The sequence below is a fragment of the Eretmochelys imbricata genome, chromosome 13 (assembly GCF_965152235.1).
Source record: "Eretmochelys imbricata isolate rEreImb1 chromosome 13, rEreImb1.hap1, whole genome shotgun sequence".
Lineage (NCBI taxonomy): Eukaryota > Metazoa > Chordata > Testudines > Cheloniidae > Eretmochelys > Eretmochelys imbricata.
Window position 1 is genome coordinate 30,573,702 of NC_135584.1, and position 21,571 is coordinate 30,595,272.

At 41.2% G+C, this 21,571-nt stretch overlaps 1 protein-coding gene across 5 annotated transcripts in view; it reads right to left on the minus strand.

Annotated features, from left to right (window-relative positions):
* Positions 1-21,571, minus strand: part of RALGAPB (Ral GTPase activating protein non-catalytic subunit beta) — a 112,242-nt gene that overhangs the window by 47,587 nt on the left and 43,084 nt on the right. For all 5 annotated transcript variants that reach the window (XR_013347745.1, XM_077831813.1, XM_077831812.1 and 2 more), the window contains 4 exons: positions 19,380-19,528; positions 19,024-19,243; positions 4,207-4,408; positions 1,420-1,587 (listed from right to left, as the gene is read on the minus strand). Coding sequence is in view for 4 of the 5 variants with exons in the window: in XM_077831813.1 (XP_077687939.1) it covers positions 1,420-1,587; positions 4,207-4,408; positions 19,024-19,243; positions 19,380-19,528 (739 nt within the window). In the remaining variant the exon portion in view is untranslated. The remainder of the gene's footprint in view (positions 1-1,419; positions 1,588-4,206; positions 4,409-19,023; positions 19,244-19,379; positions 19,529-21,571) is intronic.

Consider the following 21,571-nt stretch of genomic DNA (forward strand, 5'->3'; position numbering starts at 1 on the left):
CCTTCCCTACCCAGCCCTCCATACAGTTTTGGAACCCCAATGTGGCCCTCAGGCCAAAAAGTTTGCCTACCCCGTACAAGTGAGTACTCTTTGTCTCCCCATTGATGCCTGAAAATTATCAAGACCAAAGTAAAAAACAAGGATTTTGTAATCAGTTATTTTGATTATAATTCATTGTGTTATGTAATGTATGTTATGTAACTATGTGCACACCAATTATAGATTGACTCAAGTAATTTCTGGCTGGATGCTGACATCTTAACCAGTGCCTCATTACAACTCTTTTGGTAGAATAAAGCAAGCTGATAATCAGTACCACTGATTCACGTTTGTTTGTTTTTTTTGCCAATTATGGCAAATCAACTTGAAGTGCTCCTTCCATTTAGAGTCATCGGTAATATTCAAAAAATGAATTGGGTATGATGTTCTGAGCACTACCTGATAACACAGCCTTGTCAATTGAGGGCCACAATTCAACTTTGTGAGGACTGCATGTCTGACTTGTCTGTGTTAAAGAATAGTTTTTTAAATGTTGATTTTTAAACATGTTCTTGAATACATATCTACATAATAGTTCTAGGTTTTTGAATACATATCTACGTAATAGTTCTAGGTTTGTCATGTTCAGTACCATGGGCAAGAAAGGGTTTTCAAATGATACCCAACTCAACTTATTTCCAATGCTGCATTATCAAAATGACCAACCATAACACCTGGAGCAGGGAGCTAGGGGACAAGAACATGATGTTCCTTGGAAAGGTAACATGCTAGTATTGGGTCAAAACCCCAACAACATAATTAAAGCTAGGCTTGGAAGGATTCAATTTTTAATTGGTAAATGTCAATTTCACTGTGCACACACAAACAGACAATAAATATTTCCAGCAATATTAATAGAAATTTACAGATTGGCAAAGTACAAAAAATACTGTTTGAGAATTTATTAAAGTTGATTTAAGGATATTTCCTTTGTATATTTTGACATGCGATGTTGGCAATTTGTGTTTTAACTTTTATAAAGCTTTAACATTTTGAATCTCAACATATAGCGTCATTAAATAATTATTGCCTGACTCCCTTACTGGCTGAGCCGCCCGTAATTTCCCAGAAATGTGAAAACTTAAATCATTAAAGATAAAAAAATGCTTTAAAATAAATATTGATATTATCCATCAAAATTATATTTTAAAAAGATCAAATCTGCCAAGCCTTGTTAAAGGAAAGGAAATGCAAGAGGCTGTGTGCACTATGGTTATTGTTATAAAGCCAGAGTCATTACCAAGCACTAATGTTGCTGTTTAACCTAGATTTACTGGGTCAGTGACTCTCAGGGTACCGTTTTGAATGCACTAGTGAAAACTATTCACAAGTAACTTGTCAAAAGAAAAATTGTGACATCTACATGAAAAAAGTATTTACCTGTCAGGTAGAATCGTTTCAAGGGCAGAAATGAAGTAAGGAACCACCACATCAATCCCTTTCAGGTCACAGCAGAACAATGGAGGAGAGTTTAGAATAATGCTGGCCAGCACTGGGTGGCAAATGAAATCTGCTATCTGCAAACCCTGAATTAAAAGCATGTAAAATCTGAAAGAGAAAGACAGGATTAAATGGTTTGTACAAAAAGAGCCTTTGCATTAGCAACTAGACTGGTCATTAGTCAATACCTATTTTTAACCTTTTAAATTAAAATACAGACCAAAATTTTTCAATAACCAGGAGCCTACAGTTATGCTCCTCAATCCATATGAACCAAAGGGTGGCATTTTCAAATGCTCCTAAATGACTTAGGAGCACATATCCCATTGACTTCAGACTGCAAACTCTGATGGAGTAATATACCCATATCAAAGCATTTCAAGCTTTGATTTGTGGAAGTTCATATATTGGAAGATGATGTTGGTCACAAATATAGCACAGGTTAGAGTCTTACCAATTTTGTTTAAATTTGTGTTGTTCACACAGTAAGGATGCTAACAAGGCCCCAGTCTTGTCTTTTTCAGCATAGGTAAATATTGTAAGTATGAAATTTCTTAGTAGAATTTCAGATTTTTACATATTTGTTTCTACTAACATTTAGGAAACTAAAGGAAAAAGTACAAAGCATTCTACTTTCCATTTTATATTGCTAAATTAATAACGAGCAACATGCAAATAAAACTCTAAATATAAAAAACCTAATTTGGTTTAAATGACTACTTTTATCCAGCCTGCGATACTTTCTATTAAGTCCTCATGCAAAGGTTTTGGTTTTGCCATTCCTGCTTTTAAAAAAAAATATTTCCCTCCCACCTGTTTATGATGTGAATCTTTCGCAGAATACAAAATGTACAGTGCTCACTTTATGTTATTTTTTATTACAGATATTTGCACTGTAAAAATGATTAACAAAAGAAATAATATTTTTCAATTCACCTCATACAAGTACCATAGTGTTATCTCTTTATCATGAAAGTGCAACTTACAAATGTAGAACTTTTTTGGTACATAACTGCAGTCAAAAACAAGAAAAACTAAAACTTTAAAGCCTACACTCAGTCCTACTTCTTCGCTAAGACAAACAAGTTTCTTTACATTTACGAGAGATAATACTGCCCGCTTCTTATTTACAATGTCACCTGAAAGTGAGAACAGGCATTGCAAGGTATTTATGTGCTAGATATGCTAAACATTCGTATGCCCCTTCATGCTTCGGGCACCACTCCAAAGGACATGCTTCCATGCTGATGATGCTCATTAAGAAAATAATGCATTAATTAAATTTGTGACTCAACTCCGTGGGGGGAGAATAGTATGTCTCCTGCTCTGTTTTACACATATTTTGCCATATATTACGCGTTATAGCAGCCTCAGATAATGACCCAGCACATGTTGTTTGTTTTAAGAACACTTTCACTGCTGATTTGACAAAAATGCAAAGAAGGTACTAATGTGAAATATCTAAAGATAGCTACAGCACTTGAAGCAAGGTTTAAGACTCTGAAGTGCCTTGCAAAATCTGAGAGGGATGAGGCATGAAGCATACTTTCAGGAGTCTTAAAAGAGTAGGACTCTGATGAGGAAACTACAGGACCTGAACCAAACCAAATCAACCTTCTGCTTTTTTCAACATCGGAGTTAGATGCCAAAAATGAATATGCGTTGGTCCGCACTGCTTTGGATTGTTATTGAGCTGAAGCAGTCATCAGCTGGACACATGTCCCCTGAAATGGTGGCTGAAGCATACGGGACATATGAATCTTTAGAGCATCTGGCATGTAAATATCTTGTGACAGTGGTTACAACAGTGTCATGTGAACGCCTGTTCTCACTTCCAGGTGACATTGTAAACAAGAAGTGGGCAGCATTATCTCCTGCAAACGTGAACAAATTGGTTTGTCTGAGCAATTGGCTGAACAAGAAGCAGGACTGAGTGGACGTGTAGGCTCTAAAGTTTTACATTGGTTTATTTTTGAATGCAGTTTTTTTTTTGTATATAATTCTACATTTGTAACTCCAACTTTCATGATAAAGGGATTGCACTACAGTACTTGTATTAGGTGAATTGAAAAATACTATTTCTTTTGTTTTTTACAGTGCAAATATTTGTAATCAAAATTAAATATAAAGTGAGCACTGTACACTTTGTATTCCGTATTGTAATTAAAATCAATATATTTGAAAATGTAGAGAACATCCTAAAATATTTAAATAAATGGCATTCTATTACTGTTTAACAGAGCAATTAATCGCATTATTAATTGCTTGACAGCCCTAATCACAATGGTTCTGGAAGAGAACATCTCATGAGATTTCCATATTCAAATTTAAGCCTACGTGGCTTCATTATTGTAAAACTGGAGACCATATAGGAACATCTTTCAATGTCTAATGCACAAATATGCCTTGTGTCTGTGTAGTAAAAAAATTTTAGTCTTATAGTGGACAAGAGAAAAGATTACCATGGAAGAGCCAAATAAAGCCATCAAAAGAAAGGGATATATTCTGCATCCTCAAGAAAACCCCGATATAACTGAGTTGATGAGAGGGGGCAAGAAATCCCCCCTTGATTAAACAGAGGTTCCTAGATGCAGCATCTTTAAAGACCAATTATCCATTGATTAGCATTACAAGATTCAGGACCAAACTGGAGGCTGTTTACGCAAAATAAATTAGATTGTCATCACAAAACTGTAGCAATAAAGCAACTGGAAGATATTTTAGTACCGGGATAAGTAAGCTGGCAGTATATCCTCCCCAGTCTTCTTGCTACAAAATATCCTACATAGCGTTCCACATGCCTCTGCTCTTCCTGCTTCATAGTTATCAGGAAATTCACTTGCATCAAATGTGGAATTGGAAGTCATGGTGTCTGTGGACATTTGTGATCCTTTCCGACGAAACTCCATGCTAGCCTGGGTTGCTATAGCTGGAAAGAGAAAAAGTAAAAGTTTTCATTGTGTTTTGTCAACATACAAAACAGGCTCATGGGATCCAGGACACAAAGATCACGTCAAATTTAGTGACTATGATGAAGCTGCTAGTTCACTGTATTTGAATCAATGCCTGTATTTAAAAACCTATTTCAGGGTATTTGATTTTTCCCTAACACAGGAGTGATATTAATTCTTCAGACCCTATGTATGGGTATATTCACCCTCAGCATTGTGTACTGAGGAAGAGTACACTTACATTGAGTATGTGTGCACTGGTGCACATCAGACTAATTCCCTGCCTTGTGCACAAAAAGATCCACCATTCCACTCATCTCACTTCCTGCTCCTCTTCCCCTTTAGAAAATTAGACATTCTAATTTCCCTTGCCATCTCCTAAGATATCTTGTCACTATCTGAAGTTGTTCCATCCCCCTCCCGCCTCCCCAAAAAAACAGATGACTACTTTTATGCTTCCTGACTCCCTGATCTTTTTGACTGCCTCTTGAGTACAGAGCTACTCTGGCCCAGCTTATCCCTCTGGCCTCTACTGTTGAAGCAAGTCATCTGCCTATTTCCAGAAGTCAGGAAGAGGACAGGACCCATATCAGAGTGAAAGGGACGGCTGCGAGAGAGGTGGGATATGTCTGAATGTGTTGAAAGTTGCTGTTGTGATCTGGTCCCTCCACCACACAGTGCCTGTAATTGCCATGGAAATATTTGAAGTTAGCCAGTCCCGGGTGTCAGCTACCAGCAAACTGGGCAGTTGCCTAGTGGCTACTTCATAGTATTAATGAAAATTTTTAAATACACTCTTCAACATGCCCTACAAACATTTCTAAACTATCAAAATGGCTTTGGATAGCCCCATGGACCTAAGTGAGGTTGGCCATTCTTTAGCATTGTTTTCTTTTCCTGCAGAATATATCTGTGAGTGACATAACTCATGTAGTTTATGAATTCCTCTTAGAGATATTCCTAGCCCCTATGTCAGTGCCATGTGCACAACATGGAGAAAGCTAGTCACTTTGCTTGCCCCATTATTTCCTCTGGAGTGGCAGCCAAGAAGGATGTACTGAGTACTCCCTGGGCAACAGGAGAGACACTTCCCTGTGGGATCCCCAAAGACATTGCTTGTGATTTTTAGGAAAGGCAATCATGTGCCAGTATTACTTCAAAAACCATACAGGCTGGTTTGGTTTTGTGTAGGAACACATCAGAATTTCACCAGTAACAGACACAATTTAGGGCCTGGGATGCTGGGGAGGGGGAGGGGGGAAAATCACATTTGCAAAGGGTGAGGAGTTTGAAGTCATACAAACAGAAGTCCTGATTATGCTTTGCCAGTTACATTATTTACAAGTTGTATGGAGAGTTAATTTTTAGAAAGTTCCTAACAAAAAAGTCTTTATTCAGTTTTTCTTTTTAAAAATTCTTGGTGTAAACTATTTGATGTTTGTTACCTTAAAGATTTTTATGGCATAAGTGGCAAATAAGCACAAATCTTTATGCATCTTCCCATGAGCCATTTTTGTCCTAAATAAGCTATCCAGCAATATAGTATAGTTGGAAAAAAAACACTACATGCACAATGCATACAAATCAAACACTAGGTCTGTATAAAAATAAGCTTTAAGTTAAAAAACAAAAACAAAAACATGGTTAGTGCAAAGTCCTGAAATTCATGACATGATCACAGACTATAGTACATAAATGATGGGACTGATTCAGGCAGATTAATTTGCTTTTGCCAACAATCTTCCCCATTCAAAAAACATACACACAAAAAATTACTTGTCTTTCCCAAGTAAAAGTGCAAAAGCTACAAGAGACAATGACAATGACATTACAAATAAAAATATGGGATTATGAAAAAAGAAAAAAAAACATGACTGCAATTAAGGAAAAGCTACTGGTTCCTACTTACAAGATTTATAAGAAAGAAGAATTTGGATAAAAGATGCTGCAAGATAATAGAAATAAAATGGAAACAAATCAAAGGACAGCAGTAGTTATAAAATACTTTAAAGATGGTGAAATTGTAATATAAGTTAAGATGCTTTTCGCTTTTTTTAAAAAATAGATTAAAAGCTTTATGACATAGCAAGCTTGTTAAACACATAAGAAATTGGCATTCAGGTCCAAAATTATGGTTTTGAAAGTACCATGCAAAACAATGAACAAAGAAATCTACAAAATACTAATAACGTTCAGTTTTGTTCATGTTAATGTACATTTGATCTTTAAATCAATGTATTAACCCATCCCAGCTCAAGCTGTGCTTCTCCTGGACTATGCTGTACATGAAGCATATTACAGGACTACACTAGCACAGTATCATAAGACTTGCTTACTTGGGGTGAACCCACATGGGAGTGTTACTTACCAGTAATGCTGCTTGCCCCAATTCTCCTCTTTCCCCAACCACAAATTCTTTATACTAAAAGTGTTATGGCTCCAGCTTCCAGGAAGCAAGATGACAAAGAATCCTCAACAAAGGCCAGTATAAATGTACAAGCCTGCTCACTTCCATCTCACTCAAGAAGCTTCCAAAGCAGAAATAATAAACAGGTAGCAGAATAATGACAAAGATTCAACACCTTAGATGCAATTCTCAAGGAAAGGTGGAAAAGAAGGAAAACTTCAAACAATTACCAGAAAGGGAAAAATTACTTACCTTGTAAAAACTGCTTCTCTGAATATTTTGGGACAGATCATGAGCTGAGATGCAATCTCTCAGTGTTATTCTGGAAACAAACAGCTGGGAATTCCCACAGCTGGACCCCACCTCCTCATATCACATCCCCCAGAGTAAGGCATATGTTGAGGGCAGAGGGGAGCCAGAAAGGAGCATGGTGTGAGCAAATTCTACTCCGGCAATCCCCAGCTGACAGATGGCTTTTGGAGGATGTTACCAGTCACAATACTGTAGAGCAGACTAGGGGATGCTCTATAGCATACTGGGATCAGTGAGTTGCCACCAGTTCCTTGGTGGCTCACCCTCTCAGCTGCACCTTCCATGGATACACAGCTGAGAATTAGCCCCTCATCCTCCAGGATTCACCTGGTCTTCGCACATTAGCAAGAGATTGATGTAACTCCTGTAGTTCATGGTTTTTTGTCCTGTGAAGGCAGTAGAGCACATTCCCAAGTCTCTCTACTGGCTGTCATGTGCCACCCTGCTGAAAACCAGTACTGCTGACCAAACAACCCACAGTTCCTTGAACTGTGAGGGAGAAAAAGGCTTGGGACATTCTCTCTCTCTCTCTCTCTCTCTCATTATCTCCAAGTATCTAGGTTCTGACCCAAAGACAGTGAAGTCCCTTCTCCAGCTTCCAAATGGAGACTCTAGGCATTGTAATTCAGGCAGGCAGTCTGGGTGATTTGCTATGTTCAGTCCACCTAGAGTGCCTACCCATGCAAAATAAGCTAATTACAGTCAGTTTGGGGCTTTTGGTCACAATGCTGCGTACACTTACTGAGGTGGTGGTGGTTCTCCCTAGGGTGCATCTAATGAATTGGAGTTCGCTACTTCTGACACTCGAGTGTCACTCTGAAGTCTAGCAAGTGGGTGGCCCTGGAAGACGGAGCCTTAACAGACCTAAGAGCACTGTGTAGCTGAGCTCAGTGCCAGCACACCCATCTTTGTGTTGTGGATCAGGCTACCCACACTCCTGCTAAGCTCAATGATTGGAACTGCACTACTGCAGGGCTTTGTGCCATTGCTTGCAGAGTTAGGGACTCCACCAAGCCTCAGTCCCTCAGTGCACCAGGGGTCTTGGTACTGAATTCCAAGTCATTAGAGGAACACCAAGGAGAACTACTACCATCTCAGTAAGTGTAATCTCATGCCACATTTCTTCCTTGGTTGGGGTGACATTTGCCGGATGCACTGGACTTGATCGGAAGGCAGGACTAGAGACACAAAGATATCCAGTGAGGTGTGTCTGAGAATGGCTGAAGGGTTGGAACAATGGCTGTTGACACATAGCATCTCTACAAAGGGGATCCTTTGCTGTCAGTCAAGAAGGAACTGTCTGGAACGGTCAGAGCTGCATATGTATTTCTCTGACATGTGCGACAGTCAGTATGTGGCCTGGTTTACGATGTACCTCTGGAATCCTGCAGAGCTTTTTCTTTTCTTTTCTTTTTGGGGGGAGTGCGGTGGGGTGGGCATAATTTCCCTTCATTTGCTCATTTCCTCTTCCAGCACCCTACAACATATTCTCTATACGAAGGCTAGCCATTGAGCAAATAGCTGGGTTTTTGGTTCGGTGGATTAAAAAAGGTTCATTTCAAACCAAAAGAAACGGTTACTCACCCTGTGCAGTAACTATGATTCTTCAAGATGTGTCCCCCTATGGGTGCTCCACTATAGGTGTACTTGTGCCCCCTGCACCTTTCATCAGACATTTCACATAGCAGTGTTGGTTCAGCCCACGCAGACATATTACTTGGTCTCGTGCTCCACTCTGCTACACAGCATTGCGCTGGCGAACCACCCTCATCTCGTCTCTACCACGAAGCTCCAGAGCAGAGAACTCTGACGCACAGGGGAAGGCGGGTGAGTAGTGGAGCACCCATAAAATGGCACATCTTGAAGAATCACAGTTACTGCACAGGATGAGTAACCATTTCTTCTTGAAGTAGCGTCCTTCCGGGTGTGCCTCTCTAGGTGACTACCGAACAGCTCCCTTTAAGGAGGGGGGTGCTTCAGAGTAGAGTCCAATATTGAAGAAAGTAAAGCTGAGCCAAATGCAGCACTGGAAGCAGAGTCATGAGTTATTGCATAGTTCTCAGCAGAGGTATGTACAGAGGCCCAAGTTGTGGCTCTACATATTTCAATAATGGGAACATTTTTCAGAAAGGCTGCTGTGGTAGAAATAGACCTTGTAGAGTGAGTTTGTATGCCCAAGGGAGCTTGGAGACTGCGAGACTGGTAGAAACAAATGCAGTTGGATGTTCATTACTAGTGTTGGATATCTACTTGGAAAGTCTTTATTTAGAAATTGCAGACCCTTCTGATCGATCTCCGATCGAGACAAACCATTTGGGAGACTTTTAAAAGATTTAGTCCTGTCAAAATAGAAGGCCAGGACTCTTCTGACATCGTGTGTGCGTGCATATGTATAACAGCACTTCTTCCTTACCCATGTCAGGTTTAAGGTAAGAGACAGGAAAGTGAATAGGCTGGTTAATATGGAACTCTGAAGATACTTTTGGTAAAAACTTGGGGCATGGCTGTAATGTGACCTTATCTTTGAAAAACATGCCACATGTGCCCCTATTTCCCCAACTTGCCAAGCCAACGTAACGGCTACCTCAAATGCTGTTTTCATCAATAAATGGAGGAGTGAACAGGTAGTCTTTGCTTCAAATGGCGATTCTGTAAGGCCTTTAAGAACCAGACTGAGGTCCCAACCCAGAGTAGGACATTTGGCTGGCAGGAAGAGATTTCCAAGTTCCCTGAGGAATATCATGGTCGTTGGGTGAGGAAATACAAAATAACCCCCTTTAAGGGACAGAAAGCCAGGTGGCTTCCAGGTGAACCCTAATGGAGCTCAGCAACAGACCCAAGTGTTTCAGTTCTTGGATGCAGTCTAATATATCTGACAGCAATGAGGTTGTTGGTGGAATGCATTTGAGGTCACACCAGCAGCCAAATCTTGTCCTTTTTTTCAAGTAAGTAGCAAACAGACAGCTTCTGCTGTGTAACAGCACTATTTCCTCTGCATAGGTTGTTTCTAATCCCATGAATCATCAACCAGCTATGCGTTGAGACAAAGAACACTGAGACTAGGGTGAAGAATCTGCCCACCTTCCTGGGAGAGACGATATGGGGTTGTCCGGAAAGTGATCAGTGAGCAAGTGGCCAGCTGTCTTAAGTAAGGAAACCATGTCTGTCTGGGCCAGATTGGAATGATTAGAAAACTCTGGCTTTGTCCTTCTTTAGAGGAGTCGGAGGGAACGCATACAGTAGACCCAAAAAGACACTGAAGGTGAAAGGCATCCCCCAAGGATCGGTAACCCAGCCTGCCTCTGGAGCAGAACTGAGCACATTTCTTGTTTGTGGCTGTGGCAAACAGGTCTATCCAAAGGGTGCCCCATTGCCAAAGTACAATGAATCTATTTCCCACTTGCAATCTTGAAATAAAAGTGCCTGCTAAGCGTATCCATGGTCACACTCTGAGCTCCCAGAAGGTAAGCTGTTGTGATGACTAACTGATTGCATATGCACCAATTCCAAAATTTGACAGCTTTGATGCAGAGGTAAGGGGCTCTTGCCCTCCTGGTTGGTTGGTATAAAACATGCATGACATGTCCATCCATCATGACCTTTATGTGTTTGCCACTATCAGTGGTAGAAATTGGAGAAAAATATATCGGACAGCCCTAACCTTTGAAAAGTCCCTTGGGGAAGATGAGAGGCCGAAAGGGAGCACCCTGTACTGAAAATGGCCACAACCAACAATAAAATATAGGAACCTTTTGAGAGATGGGTGGATCGCTATACGGAAATATGCGTCTTGAAGGATGAGGGCTAAGAACCAGTCCTCTTGATCCAGTGATGGAATTATTGCTGCAAGTGTTACCATTCTGAATTTCACAAAAGGTGTCGAGTAGCCTTAAATCTAGGCTGGGTCTCCAACTGCCTCTCTTTTTTGGAACCAGGAAGTACCTGGAATAAACCCCTTCTCTCTGTTCTGCCTGGGAACATGTTCTATAGCACCCAAGAGTAGAAGAGAGAGTTGATTTCCTATCTTAGAAAGTGATCATGAGATGGGTCCCTGAAGAGGGATGGGGAATGGGTGCTGGCAGGCAGAAGAGAAGTAAAGTGGATGGTACCCTTTGGGAACCTAATCTCCAAAATACATTTTTCACATTGATAGACTCAAAAGCCCACTGGAAGTGGTAAAGACAGATGCCAAAAAGGGAGGAAGGCAGGTGAATCATTGCAGTGAATAGGGATAGTAGCTCAGGACCTCAACCACCCCATCAAAATTGGTGCTTAGAGGTGGAAGTGTGTGAGATCAAACGCTGGGAAGCAGGACAGGATCTCTGCCCTGTCTGAGACTTACTAGACTCTCTTGTGGGCAGGTTATAGATCCCCAGAGAATACAAAGTGGCCCCTGGAGTCCTTTAACGTGTACAAAGATTCATCTGTGCTGTCAAAACAGTTAAGTGCCATCAAAAGAAAGGTCTTAAACCATATTCTGGACCTCCTTTGGAAATCCCGTGAGCTGAAGCCAGGAGGCCCTCCTCACAACTACTATCATAGAAATCAGAGTGGGAGTATCAGCAGCATCAAAAGAGGCCTAGAGAGATGTTCTGGCGAGCAGCTAGCATTCTGCAATAGCTCTCTATGTTCTGCTTGTAGATGCTCAATAAAAGGAGATTATCTTGGTATAATTTGTATGATTGTACTTTGCCATCAATGCCTGGTAGTTGCTGATTCTGAATTGTAAAGCAGCTGGTGAGTATGATTTTCTATCAAACAGGTCAAGGTGCTTATGATCTTTATATAGTGGTGCTGCTTTCCATGTTTATTAACTGCCTCAACCACCAAGGAGTTAGGGAAGGTATGAGAAAATAAAAATTCTGAGTCCTTAGAATAGACACGTTTCTAATCTGTTCTCTTGCATGGGCAGAATTGTGGCTCGGGTGTGCCAGATAATGGAGCCCCCCGAACCCTGCAAAGGTTAACAGACAGGGTAATGCGGGAAGATGAAGCTGTATGAAAGATGTCAAGAAGCTTATGATGTGATTCTTTAACGTCCTCAAGAGAGATCTGTAAAGAACCCACAACTCTCTTGACAAGATCCTGAAACTGCTTAAAATCATCAGCCAGAGATGTTAGAGGTGGCATAACCACTTTATCCATGGATGAGGAGTAGGAGTTGTTGGCTGATGGAGAGACATCTATCAGCCATCGCTTCCTGTTCCTCAATGGTTTCTTCCTGAGGTTCTGGTCTCCTAGAGAGGAAGCGTGATGAAAGCGGTCTCTCTCGGTCAGGTGTTCAAAGCACTAGAGAACTGCTGGAGAAAGACAGCTGGGGATCCCAGTATGGCCAAGGGGGTGAGTCATATAGCATGGGTTGAGGCATCCATTGGTATGGAGTGCTCATACCAACAAGATGGTCGTTGTAGACATCTCTCACAAGTGAGATCAATTTCCTCATACACTCTGGAAAAAAAGCCTCTCTTGGGATGGAGAGGAAAACCCTGGACAGATATTCAAGAAACCAAGGCATGGCCTTCATCAAAATCTTCCTCTTCCAAATCACTGGACTGGAAGAAAGCACTGGAAGAAACATGAGGTAAACAAAACATGAAACAAAGCACTGGAAGAAACATGAGGTAAAACTGTCCATACTGGACAGGTGTTTGGGGATCTCGATCGAAACCAGATCACAGCTGAGCAATGGTGAGCCAGGCACCTCAGGCACAGCAAGGTCTTAGGGAAAACTAAACTCCTGTGATACACAGAGTGTCATGGGTACAGTGTTCATGGCCTGAGCCAAAGTAATGGTGGCTGTGGGAGTTGACAGTACAATGAGTCTCTAACGCTCTGAGGGAGTCCAGATGGGCCTGAGTGAACATCTTCAGTATCGAGTGAGCAGAGACACCTCATGGCTTATCGGACACTGATAGTTTTGAAGTCTTTAAGTGCCCTGGTACTTGAAGAACAAGCAGCTTCATAGGTATTGGGTCGAAGACTGATGAGTGGCTGGAGTCATCAGCAACTGCGACTTCTTTGAGGGGGATTCCCTACCTGGAGAACTCAAAGCACGGTCTTCAGATATCTTATGAGAAGAATCTTGGCTCGTCCTCTTAGTGGTCCTCAAGGAGTGAGGCTCAGAGGCAGCAGAGGTAGCCAACTTATTCTGAGACTGGCATACTGGACGGAGGAGTCCCCCTTGCATGGATCAGAGGCGGGGCACAGCAAGCTCCCCACCATATGTAGTTGAAGTTTGATCTCCCTATTTTCTCTGGCTCTAGATTTTAATTTCACACAGAAGCTGCACTTTTGGGAAACCTGAGAGTCCCCAAGGCAACTGATGCACTGAGAGTGTCTTTCACTGTCTATATTGCAATTTTATAGCCATGCAACCCAAGCCTGCTGACCCGGGCTCTGAGACTTGGTGTCATATGTTTATCATCACAGTGTAGACATACTACAAGAGGCAATCAGATCTCTGTCATTTAACCGGACACAAGGGATATCATCCCACATGCACTAGAGAAATTTAGTCTTAAAAGATAAATTGTCGAGAGGGCTGGGTTAACATCATTACATGTTACTTGACACATGGTCTGGAGAAGTCAGCAGAGCAAAGCTCTATTAAGAAAATAGATTCAGCCATAACTGTAGTACTCAGGGGATATCCTTTCAAGGTCTCCCAAATGCCCAAGAAAAACCTGTTAGCAGCTGACATAGAACAAATGCTTCCCCTCAGTTGTGTAAAGTCAGCCATGATAGCAAGCTGAACAATTACGAAGATCCAATGCATCACCCATCTGGAGTTTCCAAACTGCACAGCTGAAAGTATCTGCTGCCCAGCATGTTGCATAAAAAGTCATACAGAATTCCTCACTGAATTTAAAATCACTGAAGCAGTTACAATGTACAGAGGAGAAATTGATATCTATTGCTGATCAGGTAATTAGCCACCAGCGGCTAATGGGCAGCTCTGCTGACACAAAGACGAACTGGACATCAGACAAGGAACAGTCCCTGGAGTGGGAACCTGCCACGTGGTCTAATTCTAGAGAATGACACACACACAAAACTGACTTTCCCCACAAAGCAAGTGCCTGAATCTAGAACAGATCACCTCTCCTTTACTCCAAGACTTCATAAAAGGAAGTTAAGTCTTTTGGGTGCATATTATGAAGCAGTAGATCTTAATACCATCCATCTCTGATAAGAGATGGAAATTTCTAGCCACCTGGAATGCAACTCAGTCCATTGAGTTCCTGCACTAACTGACATAGGACCCCCAAAGCACAAGAATCTTGGCTAGCCAGCAGACAAGTTGCTGCTTCTGAGTCAGAATGCAAGAGACAGGCCTGAGAATGCAGAGTGGCAAAGGATCCTCCTGGGCCATGAGACTCTAGATGTACTCAGAATTATACAGAAGTGGAGTCTGATTAATACTCTTTGCTTGAAGGAAGACACTCCACACATACCCCAAAGCAGAAGCAGACAAAAATGGAGTGTTTGAAAATAACTTATAAGATGTTGCAGGCTATAATCAGCTGTGCAAGGGGCACTATTGTAAGCTTTCCCAATGACAATGAAGATTAATCTGAACTGGCAGAAAAGGGGCAGTGATTGCATTCATTGTGAATGAGGGTCCAAAATCAGAGACACAGAGCCCCGGAAAACAGTGAGGGCTCATTACATTTGGGTTTACCTTGCTAGCTGCTGTGGTGGCTAGTAATCTGTCATTCAAACAAAGACTGCAGAGAGCTCTCAGCTCAGGGAGGAGTTTGGAGGCTGGCTGCCTAAACAAGCAGAAAAGTCATGCCATGTTCAAGGAGCCAGATGATCTGTAGGAACAGCTCAGGCTTGCCAAAGGAGGCAGGCTAACCCCAAGCTCCCCTCTGGTCATGAGAAGGTTAGGTGGAAGGGACAGAGTTTTCCTGCTGGATCCTTAGAAGATTCTTTCCTGTTTGACCCAAGAGCTTTCAGCCGTGATCCAGCTGTGGAATCTGTAGGAAAGCTTATTTGCTTGCTGTCCAACCCTCCCCTCCCTTCTTCTCCCCAACACCCACATTTTTCTCATTCTTGCCTTCTCTATGGAACGAGAGAGAGAGAAAAAGTTAGAGAAAAAAATTAAAGCGGAGTCATGAGGTATGGAGTTCCAGGACAAGGAGACAAAGAACTGAGGGGGAACATTTATGGGTTAGCTCCTTTATACTGGCTATGACTGACAGCTCTTTGCCTCCTTGCTTCATGGAAGACAGAGCCATAAAGACCATCACAAGGAATCTACTGTAGGATGGGAGAAGTGATGTGTCACAAAGTTTAGTAAAGGGATCCTTTTGAAATTGCCTAAGTTCTCAGAATGCACTTTGTTTGTATGGCAACACATACTGTGGTGCTCTCTGGCAGCAGCCTCTCAGCTCGGGTACACAGACTCATAACAGCAGCAGTGTGGATCTTGCTGCACTGGTGGAGGCTTTGACCAGCACCCAAGCTTGGACCCAAAAGGTCAGGGAGGGCAGGGGTCTGAGCTTGGGTGGCAAGCCCAAGCCTCTGCTGGTGCAACAACATCCACACTGCTATTTTTAGCATGCTAGCTCAAGCCCTGCTTACATGAATTTGTCTCCTCGGGTTGGGATGGTCTCTCAGCCTTAGCTAGACAGCATTTTATTTATATGGGGCCTACATGCTGAAGCATTCTGGGTGTCTCACACAATACAAATAAGGTAAGTACAGAATTCTGGAAAACAAAAAGGTCTTCAGGATCCTTTCAAAAGGAAAAGTTTTAAGTGTGAGCGTCTGAAGGATTAAGTAAAATTTTAGTGCTACTAGTGGTAATTTCCCCCCCTTATTTTGGTTACTTCAAAATTCTCTCTATTCCATTCAACAAAGTAGGTATAAGTCCTTCAACCATCAGATGGACACAGAAGCATAGCTCTGTGGTGTTACTCATCTATATGATGAGGATGTCTGGCTAACACTCTGCAGCTAAAAGACCTCCTGAGCACTAAAATTTTTATAAAATAATAATAAAAAAAATTAACATTTCTGCACTGATATCACAACAGGCGTGAATTACAACCGACGTAGTTATTTAGGTGCTAGTTCACGTGCAGACAAGTCGTAAGCATACGAGTCATTGCGATGAGCCGAAAGCCAAAGGCCACAAATTATCAATACTGACGCAGAATGAAGAAGAAGAAGGGTTTCAGCAAGCTGGATTAATGTACAGGTGAACAGTCTGTAGGTGGCCAGCACAAAGCAAGACCTGGACTGCCTGGCTGAGTCATGGAGCTTAGAGTCTTCATTTCGCAGGGCAGCAAGCGGAGAAGGGACTTTTTACTGACTTCAAGTTCAATACAGAACAGATCAGAATCCAAATGCCTCGACATACCAAAGAGTATGTTCTCCAACTGTTTTGTACTAGAGCTTGAATCTTTACCAGAAGACTCAATTTCCTGGATTGTATTCCTTTTTATATGAAGATGAGGAAAAAAGTTCTCTCACCAGGCATATAGGCAAATTCAAGTAAGAAGCTATGAGGCACAGTGACTAGCATTCAGTTCACGTGAAGGCAAACCACTAGAGCCTCCTAAGAGTATGGCTGTTGTGGACCTAAGTCCATTCGTATGCAGGAGCTGCCAGGGCCAAACTAGTCACTCTTGACCTGAAGAAAGATCGATCAGGCAATCTATAACTCTGAAAAGGAAAGGAACTGTATCTTCCTTAGTCTATAGGACTTGGGAGTCTCAAAATCAAAAGGGCTGACCCTGAAAAGGATTTTTGTTTTCTGAGTGTTACATTAGCTTTCTCCTTAAATGATATCACGACATAAATAAAGCTGTCCCCCAAGAAGGCATTCCTCCTTGTGGGAATGGGAGAAATGCACAAAGTAGTGAAATCAAGGAATTGCATGGACTGGGTCAGACTTCCAAATTCAGGAGGTTTCTGCTCACAAACCAAACCTCTACCTTCCAAGCCACAGAGAAATAGAACACTATTTTCTGTCTATCTGGGTCTTCATCAGGTGGCCTATCATCATTGTATCTTAAGTGCCTTCTTGCAGGGAATCAGCAGGACATGTCAGGCAAAGGTTGGCCTCTCCCTGTAGGCTCTGGAGAGCATAAAAGAGGGACAGAATTGACTGCAAAGCACTCCATTCATGGGCAAAAAAAAGATTGGGGTTAAAATAGTCTATGCAACTACAGACACAGGTCTGCCTCACCCATCCAGACAGCTATGTCTAACTGCTTGAGACAGGAAACTGCAAAGCATCAGCCAGAAAGCCATGTCCCTCCACTGGGGCACAAATATTACAATCTCCCTCTAATGGCATAGGACTTACATCCACTGGCTAGGCTAGCACAGAGCAGCTTTGGAGAATGAAAGATTTACTTCAACCAAGATACAATTTTTGGACAACGAGATGTTTTAATTAACACCCCCAAACTATTCCTTGGTCTCTCTCTCTGTCTCAGATTTACTGGTACGTAAAAAGTAATTTGGGTGTAAGAACTACTTCTAAAAATCCACGTAGCAAAAGTATTTGTAAGGAAGTGAGTGGAGTAAACGTACAGCTCAGATGTTGTGCACACTGCAATTTTATTTTATTCAAAATTGCTCATACTATATTTATATCTACATCCAGTTCTAAGAGAACACCTGTAAACTTTTAAAATAGTCCAACTTAAGAAACAAATAGACCAAGTTGTAAATTCAGTGTTTAAAGTGATATGAAACCCCTGTTAATAATAAAGGTATTCGTTTGCTCACCTGTGCATGCAGGTGAGAATTTACTCTTAAATTGTTCAGTTTTCCTAAGCTCAGCCACTTCTCTCTCTCTAAATATGTACTACTGGCTTGATTTTTCAGAGAAACTGAGAACATACATTTCCCACTGAAGTCAAGGGCACCTCTGAAAATCAGGCCTTATACGCCTGACATACGTATTTAGAACAAACACTGCAAAACTCACTGAATAATTATATCATATCAGCTTAACACATCAAAGAATGTATTTTCTGCAGGACAAACATGGAAGCTAGCCAATTTAATTGCTATTGAGTCCCACCTCTAAACCTAAACTTGCTAATACAAACCTCTCCTACCCGGTTATGGATTTGATTTTTTCTTTTTTAAACCACTAAATCTGACCTATTACTTGAAGAACATGTTGAACAGACCACCACCAATACAGACAGCACTACTTCTACAATATGTCGTATCTCACACAGATCTAGCCATGGAAACCAGGTTCTCTACACTACTGAAAACAAATCTAACAGTTAGGAGGATTGAAAACTACCAGTCTGTTGATGTGGTTAACCATCACTGAAAGGGAATGATTTTGCTTGAGTTTTTCCTTTTGTGAAGATGTAGAAATCCTGTTCTCCCATACTAAGGTCAAGTGAAGTTACAAGATGCAGAACGGCATCTGTAATGATGCTGCCAGTCTTTTCATGTGAATGTATTAAAGCACTGCCATTATAAGAAAAAAAAACAAACAACTTTTCTTACTCAAAGTGATGCTTTTCCAAGATACAAAGGGAAACTCCCTCACTACACTGTATTTCTTTTGTTTAATAACAGTCTCCTAGCTGACATAATGGAAACTTCCTGGTTATCTAATTAGTAACATGTGATTTAACAAGTATGTACTAAAGTCTAGGTGATATTTTATTTCTAAGATAAAACCAAACTCAGAAGAGATCTCTGCTGAGCTGCTAGCAAAGGTGCCAGTTTGGGTTAGTTCAGCTGGAAAGGGTTAACCATAATACAGTGCTTTATCAGAGAGCATTCAAATTTATTTATTTATTTTTGATTAAGCAAATATTAATCTTGCAGGTAGGAAATGTCAGTAAGCAAGGAAAGAGTTACATATATTTGGTCAGCAATATTTACCAGTCATGCTGCTGTCTCTATTTATTCCATTATGAAGTTTACAGTGAACAAATGCTGCATCAAATAACCATGATCCAAAGAGGTTCAAGATGCTGTTAACCTTTGGTCTGCGGGGAGCTGGTAGTGGTCGAGGCTCAGAGCTAGTCTGGTTTGGACTAGACAATGGAGAGGTGGACGACGACGGCTGGTGCTGCACTTTTGATGTGTGAACAGTGCTAACCTATTTGAATAAAAGAAAAGTTTCACCCTATTAGAAATTTTTAAGACAATTTTATATTCCTTTATACACAGAAGCAGAAGAAACCATCAACAAGATCAAACGGAAAAATACTGAAGTACTAAGCATAACATCTTACAGTGCTGGTTTTCATTGTTGCCTTATTCACAGTCACGGCCCGATGCCTTCGGTTATGAGGTGGGGTTGTGTTGATAGCAGTATTCTGTGGCATGCTCAACCTATTTACTGGCGTGGGGGGAGCACTGTCTGACCGGGGTCGTGAAATGCCTGAAGAACAAAATAAAGCTAAACTCAGTGCAAAGTACTTTTAGAGCCCTATGGCATAATCTGTATGACTAGATATTAAGGCATTCTGTAAATCATTAGCCTCAAAGATTCCCCCAAACACCACAGAGTTAAAAAAGCATCTATCATTCAGTATTAGTAGAGATTGACAAGCGGTCCACAAAAGCATTTGAGTTAAATCTACATGACAGACCACTGCTTATCAAAGGTGACCAAACACCCACATAAGCACCTAAGAAAGTGGAGGAGTGAGGGCACCAGACGGTAGAATGGAATGCAGACAGTTTGTAGAAAGCCACTTTCTTTCTAGTCATGGGTTCAGAACAACCAATTCACTTTTACTCTACATAGAGAGGTCTGAATGAAACTAACAAAGGACAATCCACTTCACCCTCCACTTCAATTAAAAGCTCCCCCTCCCCCAACATCCGCCTTAGAAAATGTAACGGGAGATCATTGTGGGATAGAGCGCTTAATCTTTGTGGTTTGCAGAGAAACTAATATCTTTAAGGCCAGTCTGAGAAACCAGGATACAAGGCGAAAGTGTGTTTGCAAGATTAGGGGAAAGAAAAGAAAAAAAAAGAAAAAGAAATTAATAGGCTATGGCAGGGCATTTAAGAACGACCATACTGGGTCAGACTAATGGTCCATCTAGCCCAGTATCCGGTCTTCCAGCACTGGCCAATGCCTCAAAAGAAATGAGCAGAACAGGGCAATCAAGTGATTCATCCTGTCCCAGCATCTGGCAGTCAGAGGCTTAGGGACACCCAGAATATGGGTATGCATCCCTAACCATCCTTGCTTATATTGATGGACCTATCATCCATGAACTTATGGAATGTTTTTTTGAACCCAGTTATAGTTTTGGCCATCACAACATCCCCTGGCAAAGAGTTCCACACATTGACTGTGCGCTGTGTGAAGTACTTCCTTTTGTTGGTTTTAAACCTGCTGCTTACTAATTTTGTTGGGTAACTCCTGGTTCTCGTGTTTTGTGAAGTGGTAAACAACACTTTCTTATTCACTTTCTCCACACATTCTCTGTGAGGTGCTTAAGTACTGAACCTGTCCAGATACTAATCACAGAAAGTCTACCAATATTTTCAGGACAAAGAGAAAAAGTTTAGTTACCACTATCATAGTTTATTACACATATTTACTCTGAATAGTGTAAAAAAAAAAAAAAATGGAAATCAGGTGGGTAATCTAAGGCTCCATGCCCGCAGAGGAATGGAAGAATGTAAAAAGAAAGCTATAAAGAAGCAATATTGCATATCTGAAACAAACATTTGTAGTTAGCCCATCGGCTTCTGCTCCCAATCCCAAAGTGACAACCCTGTCTTCTGCTGGGTACAGCATTCCAGGCTGTGATACATAACTGGAAGCAGGGAGCTGCAGTTGGTCCTTATTCACTTTCACCCCTCACCTTTCATTGTAAGGTCTCTCTGACACTACTGGACAAAGTAGTTTTGCTAATTAGTTATTAGGTAGCAACAAAAGTCTCAAGACCAGCCTCCCAATCTAAGGCAGGAGTTAGCCAGCCCAAAGTCTGTTTTTCCCACCTGGGGAGAATCAAATACGTGGGAGCCGGCTTAGAAATGCACAATCAAGCACTATATTTTAAAGATTCATCCCTTTGTAAATATTTATACCAGTGAAGCTTCTTTTAGAGATTAAAATGTAAATTCTATGTCTGCACTGTTCAACAACTTACAATAAGTTTGCTGTGTAGAAGGTTACTAATCTATTATTTAAAAGGCAGTACCACGTTATTAATAGACATTTTTATCAAACTGCTGAATTATAAATTCTTCACATGTAATGTATTAAAAATAAAATCAGCGCCAGGACATTTCCTATATCAGGGCAGGAAAACAGTGCAGAGAGTCAGGAATGCAAGACTTGGCAACATTACATAGCCCTGTACAAACTGAGGAGGGCAGTACGTTATATTTATTTTCAAGTACTTTTACCATGAAAATTCATCCTGAACACAATACGTACTTCAAACTCTTAGTCACTGAG